An 18,319-nucleotide genomic window follows, 5' to 3' on the forward strand; every position below is an offset into this window, starting at 1 on the left:
GCTTGTTCCAGAATGGCATAAAATAATCATGTAATTAGTCAGGAACATCCACATTGGGAAGCACGAGGACAGTGCAATTTGAAATTGTGAATTAGAGAACAGAAAAATTCTAGAATTTATTTATAATGGTCTTATATCTGCATTATACAATGATCGATACCATCATAACTGGTCTGCTGAGAGTCGCAACTAGGGATGGATTGGCTACATAGGAATCAGGAGATTTCTTACCTGCTTCTATGGAGGGCTCCATGTTCAAAACTATGGAAAGTGTTCTAATCATGCTATTTAAATTGATACAGTGTTAAGCGTAGATGATACAACAAACTTATTTAGTCTAATGTGGAAGTTCACAACAACGGGATATACCTTAAATTAGAACTCAGTCAATTAGTAAAATTAGGAATCTTGTTCTCATTGGAAAAAAAGGTAAGAGAAATCTGGAACTCTCTTTCCTAAAAGGTTGTGATTGATCCTGAGAACTTTTCTAAGATCAAAATCAATAGATCTTTGTTAGTTAAGGTTAGAAAAATAGGGAGGAAAGTATAAATTGGAGTTGAGCTCTAAATCAGCATTAAAGAATGTTGGAAGCATTCAATTGGAAAATGAAACTGAATTTGTTTTTAATGGCTTGTGAGATTCCAAAACATTTGTTAAATGTTCCTCAATTATTTTAAGGCATAACTAGCTTTTGTACTTTAAACTTTAGTGTTAAATCATAGAAATATGTTGGAGAGTGGACATGGGGACTGATGCTGTTTTATACGTATTTATGATGTTTACTTGGAATGCTATTTCATAATGTGGAGAACTGATTTAATGTTTACATGTGCCAGACTCTACATATTGAACCAATGAGAAAAAATTGAAAATTTGTGGAACAGAAATGGCCAAAATTGTACTGGTATCCTGATTCAACAATTCCATTGTACATTCCAGTATAATGTTCCAAAGCTTATACTATTGTCATGTAGAATTTAAAACTGATATCTTCCCTTAGAGTAACAGCAAAATCACAAATGAGGGTGATTCTAACTATTGTAATATTTTTATACTAGTTCAACTAATTCCTCCATCACCACTTCATTTTAGCAATCTTTATGGGTGGCACGGTGGCACAGTGGTTAGCACTGCTGCCTCACAGTGCCAGAGACCCGGGTTCAATTCCCGACTCAGGCGACTGACTGTGTGGAGTTTGCACATTCTCCCCGTGTCTGCGTGGGTTTCCTCCCACGGTCCAAAGGTGTGCAGGTCAGGTGAATTGGCCATGCTAAATTGCCCGTAGTGTTAGGTTAAAGGGGTAAATGTAGGGGTATGGGTGGGTTGCGCTTCGGCGGGTCGATGTGGACTTGTTGGGCCGAAGGGCCTGTTTCCACACTGTAAGTAATCTAATCTAATCTAATCTATATGGTCTTTTGAAGAGTTGTGCAAAATTCAACAAGGGAGCTATAAAAACTTAATCACAAGCTTTTGCCATTCATCCTATTTAAACTTTTCTTTCCTTTCTTTTTTAAGTTCAAGTCGACTTCTCTCCGACTCAATGACACCGAGCAGGGATGGACATAATGAGATAGAGGAGCAAGATCACAAAAATGATGTAGTTAGAAAATGGAAAAAGGAGGCAAACAAAGACTGCGTAGTGACCAGACACAAAGAAGAAACAACTAAATCAATGCAAAGCTTTAGTGATGAATTAATTTCATATAATACCAAAGAACAAAGCCATATGTCGGGCTCAGAAGTGGGTAATGCTACCAGAAATTATACCTCGACCGAATATGTAAATGCTCAAACTTTCTTTCCTAACAATTTCGATCAGACTGCAAATGGAAATGTGGCATTCAAGAACTATAGTCTACAGGTTAATGTTAATGATCCTAATAAAAAACCAACAAAATATGTTCTACCAAAACAAAGCTCCAAATATACAACTGCAAATGATTGCATCTCACCTCAGTCAAGAGATGACAATTTACAGCAAGTGTCAAGGAAGCAAAAATGGAGATTTGAAGAATCGTCTGATGTCAATCCCACAGAGTATATGGAACAATATAATAATGTAAATTATACAAGCGTTGATCATCACAGTCCTCGCTGCAGCAGTTCTTGCAAAGGCAATTTAACCAGCGGTTCAGTAGAAAATCATTATACACTTTGTTCAAAGACAAGTGCAACTTCTATTGTATCAACTAAAGAAGCAATGAAGACTTCAGAGAATCATAAAATGGAGGACAAGTACTGTAACGAATTGAATGAACGTAAAATTAATGATGAAATGATTCGACCTCATACAAGGTATGAAACCGACCAGGAGCCTCCAAACCCAGAACAAGATTGGATGAAGATTTATCAGCCAGCTGTTGATGTAAAGGATTTGTGGTGGCTGTACCTAAATGATGGTTCAGGATCCTCACATGAGTTAGACAGTCCTGCTAGTATGGGAAAAAAGAGGTGTGATTATGCCTTGTGTTTTCTTAAAATAAAAGTTATAAGGATTAAAAGGGCAGCCATTGATAGCACAGCAATGTGCAATGAATTTGATTTATAATTGTAGTAAAACCTCTAACATTCTAAACTATACTAGAGGGAGAAATTTCCAGAGTGAATGTTGTAAATCTACATGGGTTTGGTGCAATATGTATCAATTTATGAGAGATACCTGTATTTGCATTGATTGCTTCATTCACTGGACAACTGGATTGGAAATGTTGATTAATAGGAATGTTTTAAAAGTTTTTTTTATATAAAGCTGTCAAACTAGGCTCAGCTCTATCGGTCTTGCCTCCAAAATTAGAAAGTTGAGAGTTTAAGTTCAATTGTTGAAATAGTTGTAATATATAATTTATTTTGCTAAATACATTTGGGAGGTATTGGGTGAGAAAAAGTTTGTTTCGAAAGTTTCTATCTCAATTGTCCAATATTGTAGCCTTAACTTGTAAATCAAAAATGCCTATTAGGTATTCAAGTGCTACATTAGTAGAGCTGCACTTTATGATTTGTCACTACTATTTGCACATTAGTTGGAGATTAAGAAGCATTTGAAGCCAGTGCATCTTTATAAATGAGCCAAGAGATCTGAGCAGAATGATTTGGTTCCAATGGACTTTTCTGCCTGTTTTCAGCTTGAATTCCTTTTCATGACAATGAATTTTGATTTGGAGTGTGGGAAGTAGATAGAATTTGGTAACTTTGAAACATGAATTTAAAATTTTATTCTTCTGCACCATTAACAGTGAGGACAGGCTGGAATTGAATACATTTAGTCTGGATTCACCACCACGTTCTGTGAATTCCTCACCAGTCAGAGAGCGCTCAAGAGGAAAGAGCAGCATCCATGGTGACCTATCTGTGAATGACTCTGTTTCACCAGTGAGGCTGAACATTAATGAGGACAACGAAAGAGGGTCTGCTAATAATGTAAGCTTTTACAACCTGTTAACGATTTGTCAGTAGAAAATGAAACTATTGGTAAGGACTTCTGCCAAAATGGTATCCTTTCATAAAGATTTGGAGATGCTGGTGTTGGACTGGGGTGTACAAAGTTAAAAATCACACAACACCAGCTTATAGTCCAACAGGTTTAATTGGAAGCACACTAGCTTTCGGAGCGATGCTCCATCAGGTGATTGTGGAGGGCTCAATCCTAACACAGAATTTATAGCAAAAGTTTACAGTGTGATGTAACTGAAATTATACTTTGAAAAATTGATTGTTAAGGCTTTCATCTGTTAGAATACAATGACAGTTTCATTTCTTTCATGTGTAAATCACAAAACCTTTTTTTAATAAGTTGCATTCTCGGGTTAGCTGCTAACAATGGTGATAGCTAGACAATATGTTGAAGGTGTTGGCCCCCTGTGTTCTCTGTCTATGCCATGATGTTTAGATTGATTCTAATCTAAAAAGTGAGATAATGGAGGTTTACATAAATTCATGCAGTTTTTGAGCTCAGAATTCTACATGAATGCATGCAGTTTTTGAGCAAAGTACAATGTAACTGAGCAAAGGCTATGACAACGGATGAATGAGCACCGCACAACAATCAACAGACAGGAGGGTTCCCTCCCAGTTGGGGAACACTTCAGTGGTCCAGGACATTCAGTCTCGGACCTTCGGGTGACCATCCTCCAAGGCGGACTTCGGGAGAGGCAGCAGAGAAAAGTGGCCGAGCAGAGGCTGATAGCTAAGTTCGGTACCCATAGGGAGGGCCTCAACCGGGACCTTGGGTTCATGTCACATTACAGGTGACCACCATTGCACTATACACACACACACACAGGCACTCCTGTACACACAGACACACATACACACAGACGCGCACACAGACACCCACACACACCCTTACAGGCACACACACTCCCACACTCACACATGCACCCCCTCACAGACTTAAGACACTCTGCACTCACTACAAACACACACACACACACATACATTTTCTCGCACTCACAACCCCCAACCCAGACAGACAAAGACCCACATGCACACACATATTTTGTGGGGTGAATTTGTACTTGCAGGGTTACATTGTACTTTGCTCAAAAACTGCATGCATTCATGTAGAATTCTGAGCTCAAAAACTGCATGAATTTATGTAAAACTCCGTTATCTCACTTTTTAGATTAGAATCAATCTAAACATCATGGCATAGACAGAGAACACAGGGGGCCAACACCTTCAACATATTGTCTAGCTATCAGCATTGTTAACAGCTAACCTGAGAATGCAACTTATTTATAAAAAGGTTTTGTGATTTACACATGAAAGAAGTGAAACTATCATTATATTCTAATAGATGAAAGGCTTAACAGACAATCAATTTTTCAAAGTATAATTTCAGTTACATCACACTAAATTTTTGCTATAAATTCTGTGTTAGGATTGAGCTCTCCATTATCACCTGATGAAGGAGCGTCGCTCCGAAAGCTAGTGTGCTTCCAATTAAACCTGTTGGACTATAACCTGGTGTTGTGTGATTTTTAACTTTCATAAAGGCTTATTAATGCAAATATTTTTTAACGGAAACCACATAATTAATTAGACATAAGCCAATAACGTAAAATATCTGCAAACTAATACGTCCTAATTTTTAATAAACAATAATGAATGCAATTAAAGAGAGTCATGTAATAAGCAAAGCAAATTGTTAAATATATGAAATCAAAAATGCTGGAAATGCTTAATCTGGTCAGGCAGAAACCATGACAAGAGCACATAAGGTGATATTTCATGTCTAGCCCATTTATATATAGACTGTAATATTCTGCTTAGGTTATTTGAAAGGCTTTGAACACTATTATGTTTGATTTGGACTTATACATACCAGATGCTAATAGAATAACCTCTGAAAAATTGCTCCCAGAAGTGCTTCTTATCCAACTTTGTTAAATGAGAAGGTTAGGTGAAGGAAGTCTTAAGTATTTTGGAATTCTTGTATTTCAGAAGCATAACTGTTACAACTTGCCAAGTTAACAAGCTCTTGGAACTCACATGGGCACACTTTTGTTATAATGAACAGTATCGGTTGTCACAAATTAATATATATTCATTGTACACAGTAATTTTTGGAAACGCGAACTACTAAATAATGTGCCTTTATATTAATCATGTTAATATGGTTTTTCAAATCCTCTAGCCTTACCGAGATGGCTGTTCACCAACGACTAAACTGCAACGTCTGCTGGCTGAATCCCGACAGATGGTTGCTAGTCTGGAACGAAGCACTCAAGTTCCTCATAGCTTATCATCCTGTACTAACAACAATAATAATGCAAGGGTAAGTGGGGTTGCACAAAATAATTTCTGTATTTAAAAGGAATGTGCAGAGGCCTACCTCTTGTAAGCCATACTTCTCAATCAAAAATAATAATGCTGTCTCAACGTTTAGAAATTATAAAAACATCCCAGCATTGGATTTCTCATCAGTCTATCCTCTAAATTTATATCACAGTTCATGATTTGAAGTGTAAAAGTTAACACACATGATATGTGTTTACTGTATATAGGTATTGTAAAACAACTTGCATCCATCCCCTTTCTTGGATCTGATTTTTGTTATCAATTGGATCTTGAGTATATTTTGCTCCTGTGGAATTGCAAGATTAATCAGATGTCATAGTGCGCATGGATGGAGAGGAATTACTTTGTGTCAGGCTGCCAAGCTCTCATCACTTCAATTTCATGGTCAGAGATCAAAACCATCCCAGAGAGATAGCAAATTTGCAATGTATATTTTCCTGTATGTCAGACAATGGAGAATGTGGCTGTTGATAAAGATTTGAATTTACCCTGTTGTTTCATCATCAACTTGGAAAAGGTGCAGAATTTGGAGGTAAATATTTAAACCTTCAGCTATTTGATATGTTGGAAAGCCTTCAGCTACATCACTGCCATAATAATGTACACAAATATAAAATATCTCAACTTAACTTTTGAAATGTTTTTATATTTCCTGACAGATTGTGCCTATTTGAAGGAATGCAAAATATTAAACTCTAGATTACTTGCATTTATTTTCATTTTAAAAGTTGAGCAATGCAGCAGTACTTGTGTGTGCATTGACAAAGCAGTTCATCCTTGAGAATTCAGCTGTCGTGCTAATCCTGACATAAGAAAACCTCTGAATCAATTTATGACTTGCACCAGCCTTTCAAGGGCCATCTTGGAATACAGCAGAGATGCCATCACCACCTTTCTGTGAACTAACTAGGTTTTTCACCATTCCTAAGAATTGCTCAAAGCTGCACATGTTCAGAAAGCAAGATCCCTCTTTTCCTTACATACTTCCTGTGTTATATGGTTTTGATCCTAGAATTGACTGACAGAAATTTCTCCCAACTCTCTCACTCTTTGGAGGTATTCACAGATTAGAAAATTCAGAGTCCTCAGTTGTGGAAAATGTGACTCCAGAATTTATGCTCGGGAGGAAATGGTAAATAGTGAGTGTGAACAGTGATGGAGTAAATACCCCAACTACTTAAATATGAACAATCAAGTAACTGCTTGAATATTGCTGAAAACAAACTTGTACCATGGGTCTCAAAATGATTAGCTGATTGAATCAAACAATCTGTTCCTTTGGTTGTTCATTACATACAAAGTGTTGACTTGCAAAACCTAAAAACAAGATATTGACAATTAAATGTGATCCTGTTTTGGGGCAGCATAGTTGAACACTCCTGAGTGTGCCAGTGTCTACACAAACAACTAAATTCAGTTTATCAGACAAGCCTGTATGGTGGCTCATTTATATTTGCAAGCAATGATATACATTTATAGAAAGACTCATTCTCAAACAAAACGAGTTTTTGTATCTTTCATGTTACTCGAGAGCTGGGGCAGCCAGTAGTTTTTCCTTAGCTGAGGCGTTGCCATGGCAAAAATGAACTTTCCCACCAATCAGCCACCATTTTCTCCAGTGGGTGTAACTGGTAATTATTTGAAATTTGGCCTGGTCCTGATTAGTGCAAACTGAAATGCACCAATAATGCATCTCTCTGCCACCATGTTTAGAATAACTGTTCTGCTTATTTGCACAGTTAGCTCAGTTGGCTGAATGGCTGGTTTGCATCCCTAGAGTGACGCATATGGAACAGGTTCAATTACTTTATCAGCTGAGGTCACCATGAAGGTCTCAATTTCGCCCCTCGCCTGAGACATGGTCAGGTTAATCACTCTAAGGAGAGTGCTGTCCTATTGTCTTCTGGGACTATGATCATTTTATATTTACAATATAATTGTAATTGCAATACAATAGACTGTTGTTTCAAGGTAGGAAATAGCAACCTAAAATTACATTGACCTAGTTTTATTATGTTATTTTGTCTTGTCACTCCCTAAGCAAAACCTGTTGATTAACTCTTTTTAAGCTGCTGCTAGAGTTACTACTTTTAATCTACGTTAAGAAGATTACACTTGATAAGTGAAAATACTTTTGCATTTTTGCTTCTTTATCTGTTTCATCCAATATACAAATCTGTTTTTTAAAAACCCAAGTGATAGGCAATATTATATGTTTTTTTCTGTAATTTACAATTTATTGATTTCATGCTTTAGCTAAATGTGGATTTGAAGGTGTGGTAAATTGTTTTGTAATCGTTGAACGATAAACCAGTTAAAACACAACTGGGGGACTTGAAATCAAGCAATTTGTATAGTACTACAAGTTCTAAACCTACGTTGTTTCTCTTTGAGGTCCCAGTGAAAAATAAAGTTGTAAATTTACAGCAAGATCAATGGATAATTCATTTCCCATCTTCCACCAGAAGGAAAGAATTGAGCCTATACATTGTGAAGAATAGTAACTAACTTTTGGCAGCTGTTCAGTACTCAAAGTCCACTTGAACGTGTAGTTTATTTGCATTTATAAATATCACAAATTGCTGGAGAAACTTTTTCTCCGGGAAATAGATGGCAATATTTATTGTTCTATCCTAGTTGCAGTGGCAACTGAATAACTTGCCAGATAAACTGCACAAAAGCATTTAGAGTCAACCAATTCCATTATGGCCAGATGAGTGGTAGATTTCCTTTTTTGTGGAATGTTGTTGAGTCAGTTCGGTTTTTGATGAACTGAGCTCTTATTGTCATTCTGGTGCTAGCCCACAAATTACTCAGTAGGATTTTTAATTGTAACTTGCAGCATGGCAACAATTATCAACCAGAACTACTTATTTCTTCTCAATATGCGAAGGGTGGATTTCTTTCATCCCATGATCATTAACTTGTTGGTCTTAGCTCCCACATTTGCTCTACGACCCCAACTCTTGACCTGTTCTGAGACTCCAGGACTTGTATTCTGTGCACTGCTTGTACTCCCAGCAGGAGCTGCTGTAGCCTTTGGTACTGTAGGCACTACACAGCTTTTTTTTAGCATCTCTCTGAGATGGGGCTTTCTCCCAGGCGAGGGGCAAAAGTCATGCCTCCAGCCAATTAACTCTCCTTTGAATGTTAAGTGATTGTGAGACAGATAGTAACAGTGGTAATGCTGTTCCCAGTTGACTCAGCAGGTAGTAGCAAAGGAAACCTTACTCTCTGAAAAATCTGAGTCATTAATTTAATTGTTTTATAATGGTATCAGTCTCAAAATGATGTTCTTTTAAAGGTCCTTTCACTACCATTATTTTCCTGTAATATAATTCGCAAAATGGAAAGCAAGGAACGATAGCAACAAAAACAGAAACTGGAAAAGCTCAGCAGGTCTGGTAGCATCTGTGAGAGAAATCAGAGTTTACATTTTGGGTCTTGTGACCCTTCCTCAGAACTGTGTTCTGAGTCACTCAACCCAAAACGATAACTCTGATATCTCTCCTCAAATGCTGCGGAATATGCCAAGCTTTTCCAGCAATTTGCTTTTTATGATTGATAGCATCCACAGCTTTATTGGTTTTTGTTAAGGAACAACAGCATCTTATTTATCAGATACTGCTGTTTATTTCTTAGTATTGAAAAGACACAAAGCAATTATATTTCCTGCTAAAAATCACACAATGCCTGCTTATAGTCCAACAGGTTAATTTGGAAGCACTAGCTTTCCGAGTGCTGCTCCTTAAACACCTGATGAAGGAGCAGCCTTCAGAAAGCTAGTGCTTCCAAATAAACCTGTTGGACTATAACCTGGTTTTGTGTGATTTTTAAGTTTGTACACCCCAGTCCAACACCAGCATCTCCAGATCATATTTCCTGCTAGACTAATTCTCTAGCTTTCACATACTATAACATTGCAGATAGGTTTTGATCTCTCTTGAATTGGAAGTTCAATCGTTTGCCAAAATGGCATTGTTATAATTCATAATTATTTTTGAAGAAAAGATCAACATCCCATTTAAAACATTTATTGCAGATTTGGTATAATATGGTAAGCAGCTATTAATGTGTTTTTGATGGTTGGCAAGTAACAGTGGGCTTTTCATGTTGGTGTAGCAGCTAATTTGGGTCATTTGAGCACAGATTCCATAACAGTATTCCGTTTCAGACTTTAGTAGTCACTTGTCAGTTTGTGTCTTGTGGTACAGTGGTAGCCTCTGGACTAGCACATCTGGTTTCAAGCTCCACCAGTGCCAGAGATATGACTCAATAAGTTGATTCAAAATATTTAGACGTCAATTAGTACACTTCACAAATATGTGAGAGTTCATTAAGTTAATTATGTCGGTAGATGAGCAATCTGTTGCCTTAACATTTTAATTTTGTATGTGAGGCTTGTTTAAAAAAAAGAGTAAAGTCCATCATGGAATGAAATCCACATTCCACTCCAGAGGAATCTGCATGTCCCTGTGCAAGTATTTAGAAAATTAATAAAATGTTATCATTCATTGCAAGGGGATTTAATTTTAAAAGTAGGAAGGCAATGCTTCACATACAGGGCATTCCTGAGAGTCTGTATACAGTATATCTCCTTATTTAAGGTAGACTGTCAATGTGTTGGAAACAGTTGGAAGATTTACGAGACTAATACCAGGAATTAGTGCCTTGTCTTGGAAGGAAATGTTTGACAGGGTAGACTTGCAACTGCTGAAGGTTAGAAAAATAAAAGATGACTTCATTGAAACAGCTAAGATTCTGAGTGATATGGACAGAATGGATGTGGAGAATCTAGAACTTGGAGTCATTGTTACACAAAATAAGGGGTTGCTCATTTAAGACATGAAGCTGAAAAGACAACAGAATTTTTGAGAATATTTGTAGCTCAGGCTGATGATAAGTATGTAAGTTATCTTGCTGAGCTGTTTTCAGATGTTCCTCACCATGACTAGGTACATCATCAATGAGAGTCTCTGGTGAAGCGCTGGTGGTATGTCCCGCCTCTCTATTTATAGTTCTTGGTCTCTTAAAGTGGGTGATGTCATTTCCAGTACTTTACTTTTTTTTTCAAGGGAAGATAGATGGGATCTAAATTGATTATTGATGGAGTTCTGGTTAGAATGCCACGCCTCTAAGAATTCTCATGTGTGTCTTTGTTTCACCTGTCCTCGGATGTGTGTGTTGCCATAGTCCAAGTGGTGTCCTTCTTTGTCTGTATGTATAGGAACTAGTGATAGTGGGTCATGTCTTTTAGTGGTTAGTTTGTGTTCATGTATCCTGGTGGCAAGTTTCCTGCTTGTTTGCCTGGTGTAGTGTTTTTTTTACAGTTCTTGCATGGTATATTGTAAATGACGTTAGTTTTGCTGGTAGTATCTAATGGACCCTTTAGGTTCATTAGTTGCTATTTAAGTGTGTTGGTAGGTTTGTGGGCTACCATGGTGCCAAGGGGTCTGAGTAATCTGTAAGTCATTTCTGATATGTCTTTGATGTAAGGTAATGTGGCTATGGTTTATGGTTGTGTTGTGTCTGCTTGTTTGGGTTTGTTTCTGAGGAATTGGAAGGAGGATTGTGTTTATTGGGTACCCGTTTTTCTTGAAATGTCACATAGATATTTTTCTTTGCTGTTTGTAGTTCTTGGGTGCTGCAGTGTGATGTAGCTTGTTGAAATAATGTCTCGATGCAGCTCTATTTGTGGATGTTGGGATGATTGCTTCTGAAGTTAAGTATTTGGTCAGTGTTTGTTGTTGCTCTGTAGACCCTGGTTTGAAGCTCTCCGTTAACTGTATGTTCAATAGTCACAACTAGGAATGAGAGTCTGTTGTTCTCGTCTTTTGTGAATTTCCTTCCTCAAAAGCCAGTGGGAGTAGAGCCTTCGAATACTTTTATGGGACAGATTGATAGATTCTTGGCTATTGGGGATTTTGAGGTTACAATCTGATTAACCATTGTCTTATTGAATGGTGGAGAAAGTTTGAGGGGCCAAATGGCTGACTTGTGCTCCTAGCTAACATATTTGTACATTGCACACACTCTCAGCACAGTAGCTGCATGAGAAACTTAGTTGAGTGAGGAAAGCAAGGATACACTGTGATAACTTTAGTATTATTTTGTTACATTTATCTTCTTAAAATGAAATAATTGGTGGTTTAATCAAGATTAATTATAGGAAAATAACATGTCTTGGTTAAGAGTTTTGGCATACTTTAAGTGACGTTGTTTAATTCAGTGAATTTTAAATTTTGATCTATAACCTATATTTAAATATTTAAATCTTGAACAGTTATCATATAATATTTTTTGCAGGATGGTTGCTCGCTCTAATATGAGAAAATCACTCCTGTATGACAAGATAAAACAACAAAAGATTGCAAAGTGGAGTGAATGCTTTAACAAGAACTTTAGACGACAATGGAAGAAGCATTAAACTGCCAATATCTATGACAGTTACACTTAATATTTACCGGACCAGATTCTGATGTGTTTTAGGATGCAGATATGAAAATTGCAAATAAATACTTGGAAGCAATTGTTATTTGTGGACAGTTATAACTATAGTAATGGTATTTCAAGCTGTAAATATTTTATTTTTAATATCCCAGTCCTGATCAGACTATCAGGAGTATCTGTTGAAATTAGACACAGAAAATAATCATGTTCAAGGTGGTGTTTTAGAGCAAGATCACAACACTTTTATAAATGAATTTTGCTGTTTATAACATAGTAAATACATTTTTAAAATCTCGTTTATATAATCAAATAAATTGAGTGGCTGAAATCCAGATAGAGGAAATCCGTCTTCATGAATTCTTCAATCAGCTGATTAAACTAGCCCAGTTTTAACCATAGTTACAAAGCATATGTGATATCAAATGCAGAAAAGAGAAACTCCAGTGAACCATCAATATGTAGAGGGCTTCTCCTGATCTTTTGTGTTTCTGTTGCTTACCTAGTCATGAGTCTTTCTGCATTGTTGGTAATCCATTTAATGAAGTACTCTTCCTGATCTACATCTATATTTATTTTGAATACTGCTGTTAATCTGTAAAACTAGTGAGAATGTGAATTTGTATTACTAGGGGGGAGGCTCAGTGGTTAGCACTGTTGCCTCACAATGCCAGGGACCCAGGTTCAATTCCTCCCTTGGGCAACTGTCCACGTGGAGTTTGCACATTCACTCCATGTCTATGTGGGTTTCCTTTGAGTGCTCTGGTTTCCTCCCTCCAAAGAGGTACATTGGCCATGCTAAATTGCCCATCGTGTCCAGGGATGTGCTTGGGGGTAAGGTGGATTTGCTGGATTACAGGGATAGGGTAGGCCCTACGAGTCTGGGGTATGCTGTTTAGAGGGTTGATGTGGACTCGATGGGCCAAGTGGCCTACTTCCACACTGTATTTCTATGATTCTAGATGTCAGCAACGTTGTTCCTTGAACAACTTTCCTTTATTTTTTTAAGCTTTTCTGATTTGATTTAGCATGATCTTTCTAAGCCCCTGGATTTTATTACTGAAACATTAACATTGCAAAATGAATCCTTTTCTAATAAATCATTGACAAGATGTTGAGAAAAGACTGATTCAGAAAGACAGTACATTTGAGCCATTGATCACACAGGCTAATGAAATACTGTACAGTATACAAAACATTATATACATATTTGAATGCAAAGTTTCTATGGATGCTCACCACTAACATTAAATTGAAAATGCGTATGATCCATTGGTAAGGTTTACTACGTGCTATAATTACTACCCCATTTTTTTTTTGTTTCTACCTCTCTTCAAAGTGGCTCTCGAAGGCAGTTAGAGATGGGTAAGTGTTGGCATTGCCAGGTATGCCCATATATCTCAAATAAAATAAAAAATAAAATATAGTATGGTTTTTACATGCAAAACTAGGATTAAAACTAAGCTATCTAGCCCCTAGAGGCCTGCTCTGCCATTCACTAAGATCATGTCTACCTAAAATCCACTGTCCCGCCGTATCCTTGATTTTCTTAATGTTCAAAATCTACCTTAGCCTTGAACCGAGCTTCCACATTCTCATTCTAGACCCTCTAGTCAAAAGAGTGCTGGGTCGGCCAGAGAAGCAGCAACATGTTAGGCAAACCCGTTTCTTTCTTCAAGATGTTCATATATGCATATTCCATGTGGACTCTGGGTATCAGGAGTGGTGTTCTAGCCAGATTCCTCACTCTAGTATCGAGGTACATTGAAGTGATTGACCCTGCTATTCTGGTTAGTTTAGAAAATTCGCATTTATTAGGGATTGGTTGGATTCATTCCTGGTCCATTTATCTCAGTGCCAACTGAAATGTTAATGTCCTTTTTAAAGATGCTTCAAAAATGCATACACTTTGTTATTTAATTTTCATGTAAATATTATACCAACTGTTACATTCATTGTATAAATTGTTGAACTATTTGTATTTATTTTTAATGCAAAGATAGTGCTGTGGTCCCATGAATAATTGAAGCACACGATTAGTTTCGTGAATATGTAAGTAAATAGTTTCTATTTGCTTTTGATGATTAATGTAGGTCTATTTAAATGTACAGAACTATGTTTTCAAACTGTAAAGATTTCTTAGTTCCTGCAATCATATGATGGACCATTTCATTCTGAAACATTAGCGTCATGAGTAAATGAAGTAAGTTGACATTGTTTCAGGAACTAGTCAACCAGTTGGTGGAATATTTCATTTTGAATTTCCAGCCTCGACTAACACTTGACTATATAATGAAGGCACGGGCCAAGTGCCATTGCTTGTCTTGAGATGGTGGCGTAATTCACCATATGAGAGAGGCAAGATGATCAACTGCACCTCAAATAAAACTGCCCACACCCAACCTCTCCACCATTGTGCCTCCTTTGAGGTTGACACTGCCAATTGCAACAGCTGAAATACACTGGACGTGAGAGTAATGGACAAAATATGTACTTTTATTATGAAAACATTTGCATGAGAGGAACAACAGAACAAGTATTATTTGTTAATACTAACTTTAATACACTTTTTGTAATTTTGTATCTTTTTTATGTTTTATTTTGTTGGGGCTTGGCCATTACTGAAAATGTAAATAATTTGAGGTATTTATTTATAGTTTTATTATAAAACTTAACAGTGTATGTTCCTACTGTCATATAATAGCACTAGTTTAGCTGAATTCATTGACTTAAATTTTTATGCTTATGAAATTGGCTTATTTCAGACCATTATATTGAAATTAATAGCAATTTTGTACTTACAACTTTTTTATTAGAATTTATTTAAGTTCCCAAAAGGTGTTGTTTGTTTGTATAAAGTAATGACATTAGATCTGTATTACGATGGTGATGTACATGAGACTGCATGATACATTTGCCCATTAAATGCTGTTTTCAAATCTTTTTGTAATGGAATTAGATAAAGAAAAATGTTCAACAAAATTCCTGGTGTAGTTGTAGATTATTTAAGTGTTGAAATCAAGGTTTACTTTAACTGAAACTTTTGAGAAGCGAGATGTGCATTCATAAATCTTGACATCATTGTTTCCACGCTTTGACATAATTTTACTGTTAAGGTTTGTAGAATTAACTGCCTTAAACTTGTCTCTTACATTTTTCGAGGAAAGTTACATGTTCTGGTACTGATCATATAATATGTACAAAGTTAAAAATCATACGACACCAGGTTATAGCTGAAAAATGTGTTGCTGTAAAAGCGCAGCAGGTCAGGCAACATCCAAGGAGCAGGAGAATCGAAGAAGGGCTTATGCCCGAAACGTCGATTCTCCTGCTCCTTGGATGCTGCCTGACCTGCTGCGCTTTTCCAGCAACACATTTTCAGCTCTGATCCCCAGCATCTGCAGTCCTCACTTTCTCCTAACTGACACCAGGTTATAGTCCAACAGGTTTAATTGGAAGCATACTAGCTTTTGGAGTGTCGCTCCTTCATCAGGTGATAGTGGAGGGCTCAATCCTAACACACAGAATTCTGTGTGTTAGGATTGAGCCCTCCATTATCACCTGATGAAAGAGTGATGCTCTGAAAGCTAGTGTGCTTCCAATTAAATCTGTTGGACTATAACCTGGTGTTGTGTGATTTTTAACTTTTGTGCACCCACGTCCAAGACCAGCATCTCTAAATCATATAATATGTGGAATCATGTTGATCACCAATCTCACTAGAGATAAATGAGGGCATTCCTAAGTAACTAAGCCCCAGGCCTGCCATTCTTGCACTCTCTCAACATTCATATACATCATTTTAGTCCAATATTTAAACTTGGGGCTTTGGAGGAGCAAAATCATTTGAATGAACATCCTTTGACTTTCCTTATGGTATTGTAATCTTCTACCATGCTTAACCAAATGCCAAGCCTGATTATTTCTTCCCCCGTTGAATATATTGTGTCCTATACTTTCCCAGTAGAAAATGATTCATCAAGTTTCCTGTTCAGCCTTTGTTCTTACTCCCAATCAGCCTTGATATTTGGGTGCTAATGTGACTTTTCCAGTTTGTTTTATTTCTTGTTGCTCTGGAAGATTCAGGTTTTGCTGTAGGGTAAAAACACTTCATTTATGTGATTGAGCTTTTACATCAATCAGTGGTCAAACTTCCCTTTTACCTTTCCAATGGGTATCTTTCCTAAAGAGCACATAGATCGACACGCCCCGAGGTCTCTTGCTTCAATTCTTGTCTACAGTGCTTCTTGATTTCCACTGGCTATTGTGTCTCTGGAATTTCCTCTCTAATCTTCTTCAGCTCTTCTTCAAAATGCTCCAGAAAACCTACCTCTTTGTCCAGGTTTGGGTCACCTATATATATGACTTGGTGCTAAATTTTCTAATAATGCTTTGAAATGTTTTGTAACATTTTACTTTATTAAAGCTGTCTTCAAAACACAAGTTATGATTATATTTTGGGTACAGTTTATGGATTTGTTGACCAAATTATTCAGCTGGAATATTTCCTGTGGCACCCTATATTATTAAAGTAAACCTGTAGCCTGACAGCCTATTTACCAGATGCTTTGTTAACAGGAAGTCACTTGGATACTATGTCCTGCTAAAAGAGGTGACCTCCAAAAGACCTTTTCTTATCTTAATCTTTACTTTTATGTTTCAGTCAATAGCTTTTGTCAGAATTCAACATCTGTCAACCACATTTGTTTTGACAAAGTTAAAAATCACACAACACCACATTATAGTCCAACAAGTTTATTTGGAAGCACTAGCTATCGGAGCACTGCTCCTTCATCAGGTGGTTTGTGACAGGACTTTTTCATTGGCTCAGGTGGGCTGACTTCAGGATCTCCAGTTCACCTTCCCAAAATCTCCAATTTACAAAATGGATTTTGAAAGAAATCAATTCACTAGTGAGGTACTTCAAGATGATTCATACAGCATTCAGCAACTTGCACTTCAGAGAGACAAAGTGGAGTTGATTGTTTTATTGCCCAGACAATTGCTTTGATTTTATGAAAATCCGAAGATTATTATGTTCCTAAATCTTAAACAAACTCCCTTATAGTTGATTACTAGATATTTCGGCCTTCTATCTCTCAGTGGATGCCAAAGGTTTGTTTGATTGTAGTACCAGCTATCAGATTTCTCGTTGGATTCTAATTGCCAGAAGTGTACCCTTGGATTTCCTCCTTCCAAAGCAGACTTGCAGCTATTGGCTTTGGGCATCATCTGAACCTTCTGCACATGAACAATAAGCTGAAGGAAGACCATCAAGTTCAACCAATACTCGTTCTGGCCACAGGATGGTGCAATTTCATGCATTATTGTTCCTAATTGCTGTAATCCTTTTTACCGAGGAAGGCAAAACGCATCTGGGATCTTAAGGAAATATCGGAAATTTTTTTCCTGATTGCTTACTGTAGTCTAGTCCAGGAATTCATGATGCATGACCTCTGTGTATCAAATAGGGTGCGACAGCCAAACTAACCACTGTTCAGGTAATGGGCCAGCAACCTGAAAAACTGGATTGAACTCCCCTGAAGGGAGTTGAAGCTGAATACAGCTGGTAATCAACAATAAAAATAATCATCATCAAAGCTGCTCATAAAGTTTCAACTGATTTATTAGTTCCCTTCAGGAAAGGTAACTTAACACATCTACTTTCTTTTAATGTTGTTGACTGGGTTCTTTCTAAATCAACTTTGCAAGCTAGTCAGTACCATATCCAGTCAGAATATTAGTGGATAATCAAATACAGTAGCTAGTGAGAGAAGGTAGCTACAAGTACAACTTCCATTATCAGCTGTACCAGTACTTGCATATGAGGGACCAAACTGAGGCTGAAATGTTAATTTGTTTAGATGTCAAATGGCCAAAGCCATATGGCCTCCTTCCAAGATCCATTCCATCATAAAGAGTAGTGTGTCCAGTCAGTTTTGTTTCTTCATGTGACTTGAAGGAAGTTTTGTGTGCATCTGCAGTTGAACACTTGTACACCAGAACTATTGGATCTCCTTGCCAAGTCATTCCAATACAATTCAATACTGGTACCTCTCCAATAAAATGCAAT

The 18,319-nt window shown here is 37.1% G+C and overlaps 1 protein-coding gene across 3 annotated transcripts in view; it reads left to right on the forward strand.

Moving 5' to 3' along the window:
- The window catches only part of ccdc62 (coiled-coil domain containing 62), a 52,483-nt gene extending 37,261 nt beyond the window's left edge, over nucleotides 1-15,222 (forward strand). For 2 of the 3 annotated variants that reach the window (XM_043715775.2, XM_088000058.1), the window contains 4 exons: nucleotides 1,516-2,451; nucleotides 3,234-3,417; nucleotides 5,636-5,776; nucleotides 12,106-15,222. In XM_043715775.2, coding sequence (XP_043571710.1) covers nucleotides 1,516-2,451; nucleotides 3,234-3,417; nucleotides 5,636-5,776; nucleotides 12,106-12,123 — 1,279 coding nt within the window. In that variant the 3' untranslated portion in view covers nucleotides 12,124-15,222. The remainder of the gene's footprint in view (nucleotides 1-1,515; nucleotides 2,452-3,233; nucleotides 3,418-5,635; nucleotides 5,777-12,105) is intronic. The other variant, XM_088000059.1, reaches the window with a different exon arrangement.
- Nucleotides 15,223-18,319: the final 3,097 nt, after the last annotated feature.

Source organism: Chiloscyllium plagiosum, unplaced genomic scaffold, assembly GCF_037043375.1.
Source record: "Chiloscyllium plagiosum isolate Xiang-an unplaced genomic scaffold, Cpla_swu_hap1 HiC_scaffold_24, whole genome shotgun sequence".
Classification (NCBI taxonomy): Eukaryota; Metazoa; Chordata; class Chondrichthyes; order Orectolobiformes; family Hemiscylliidae; genus Chiloscyllium; species Chiloscyllium plagiosum.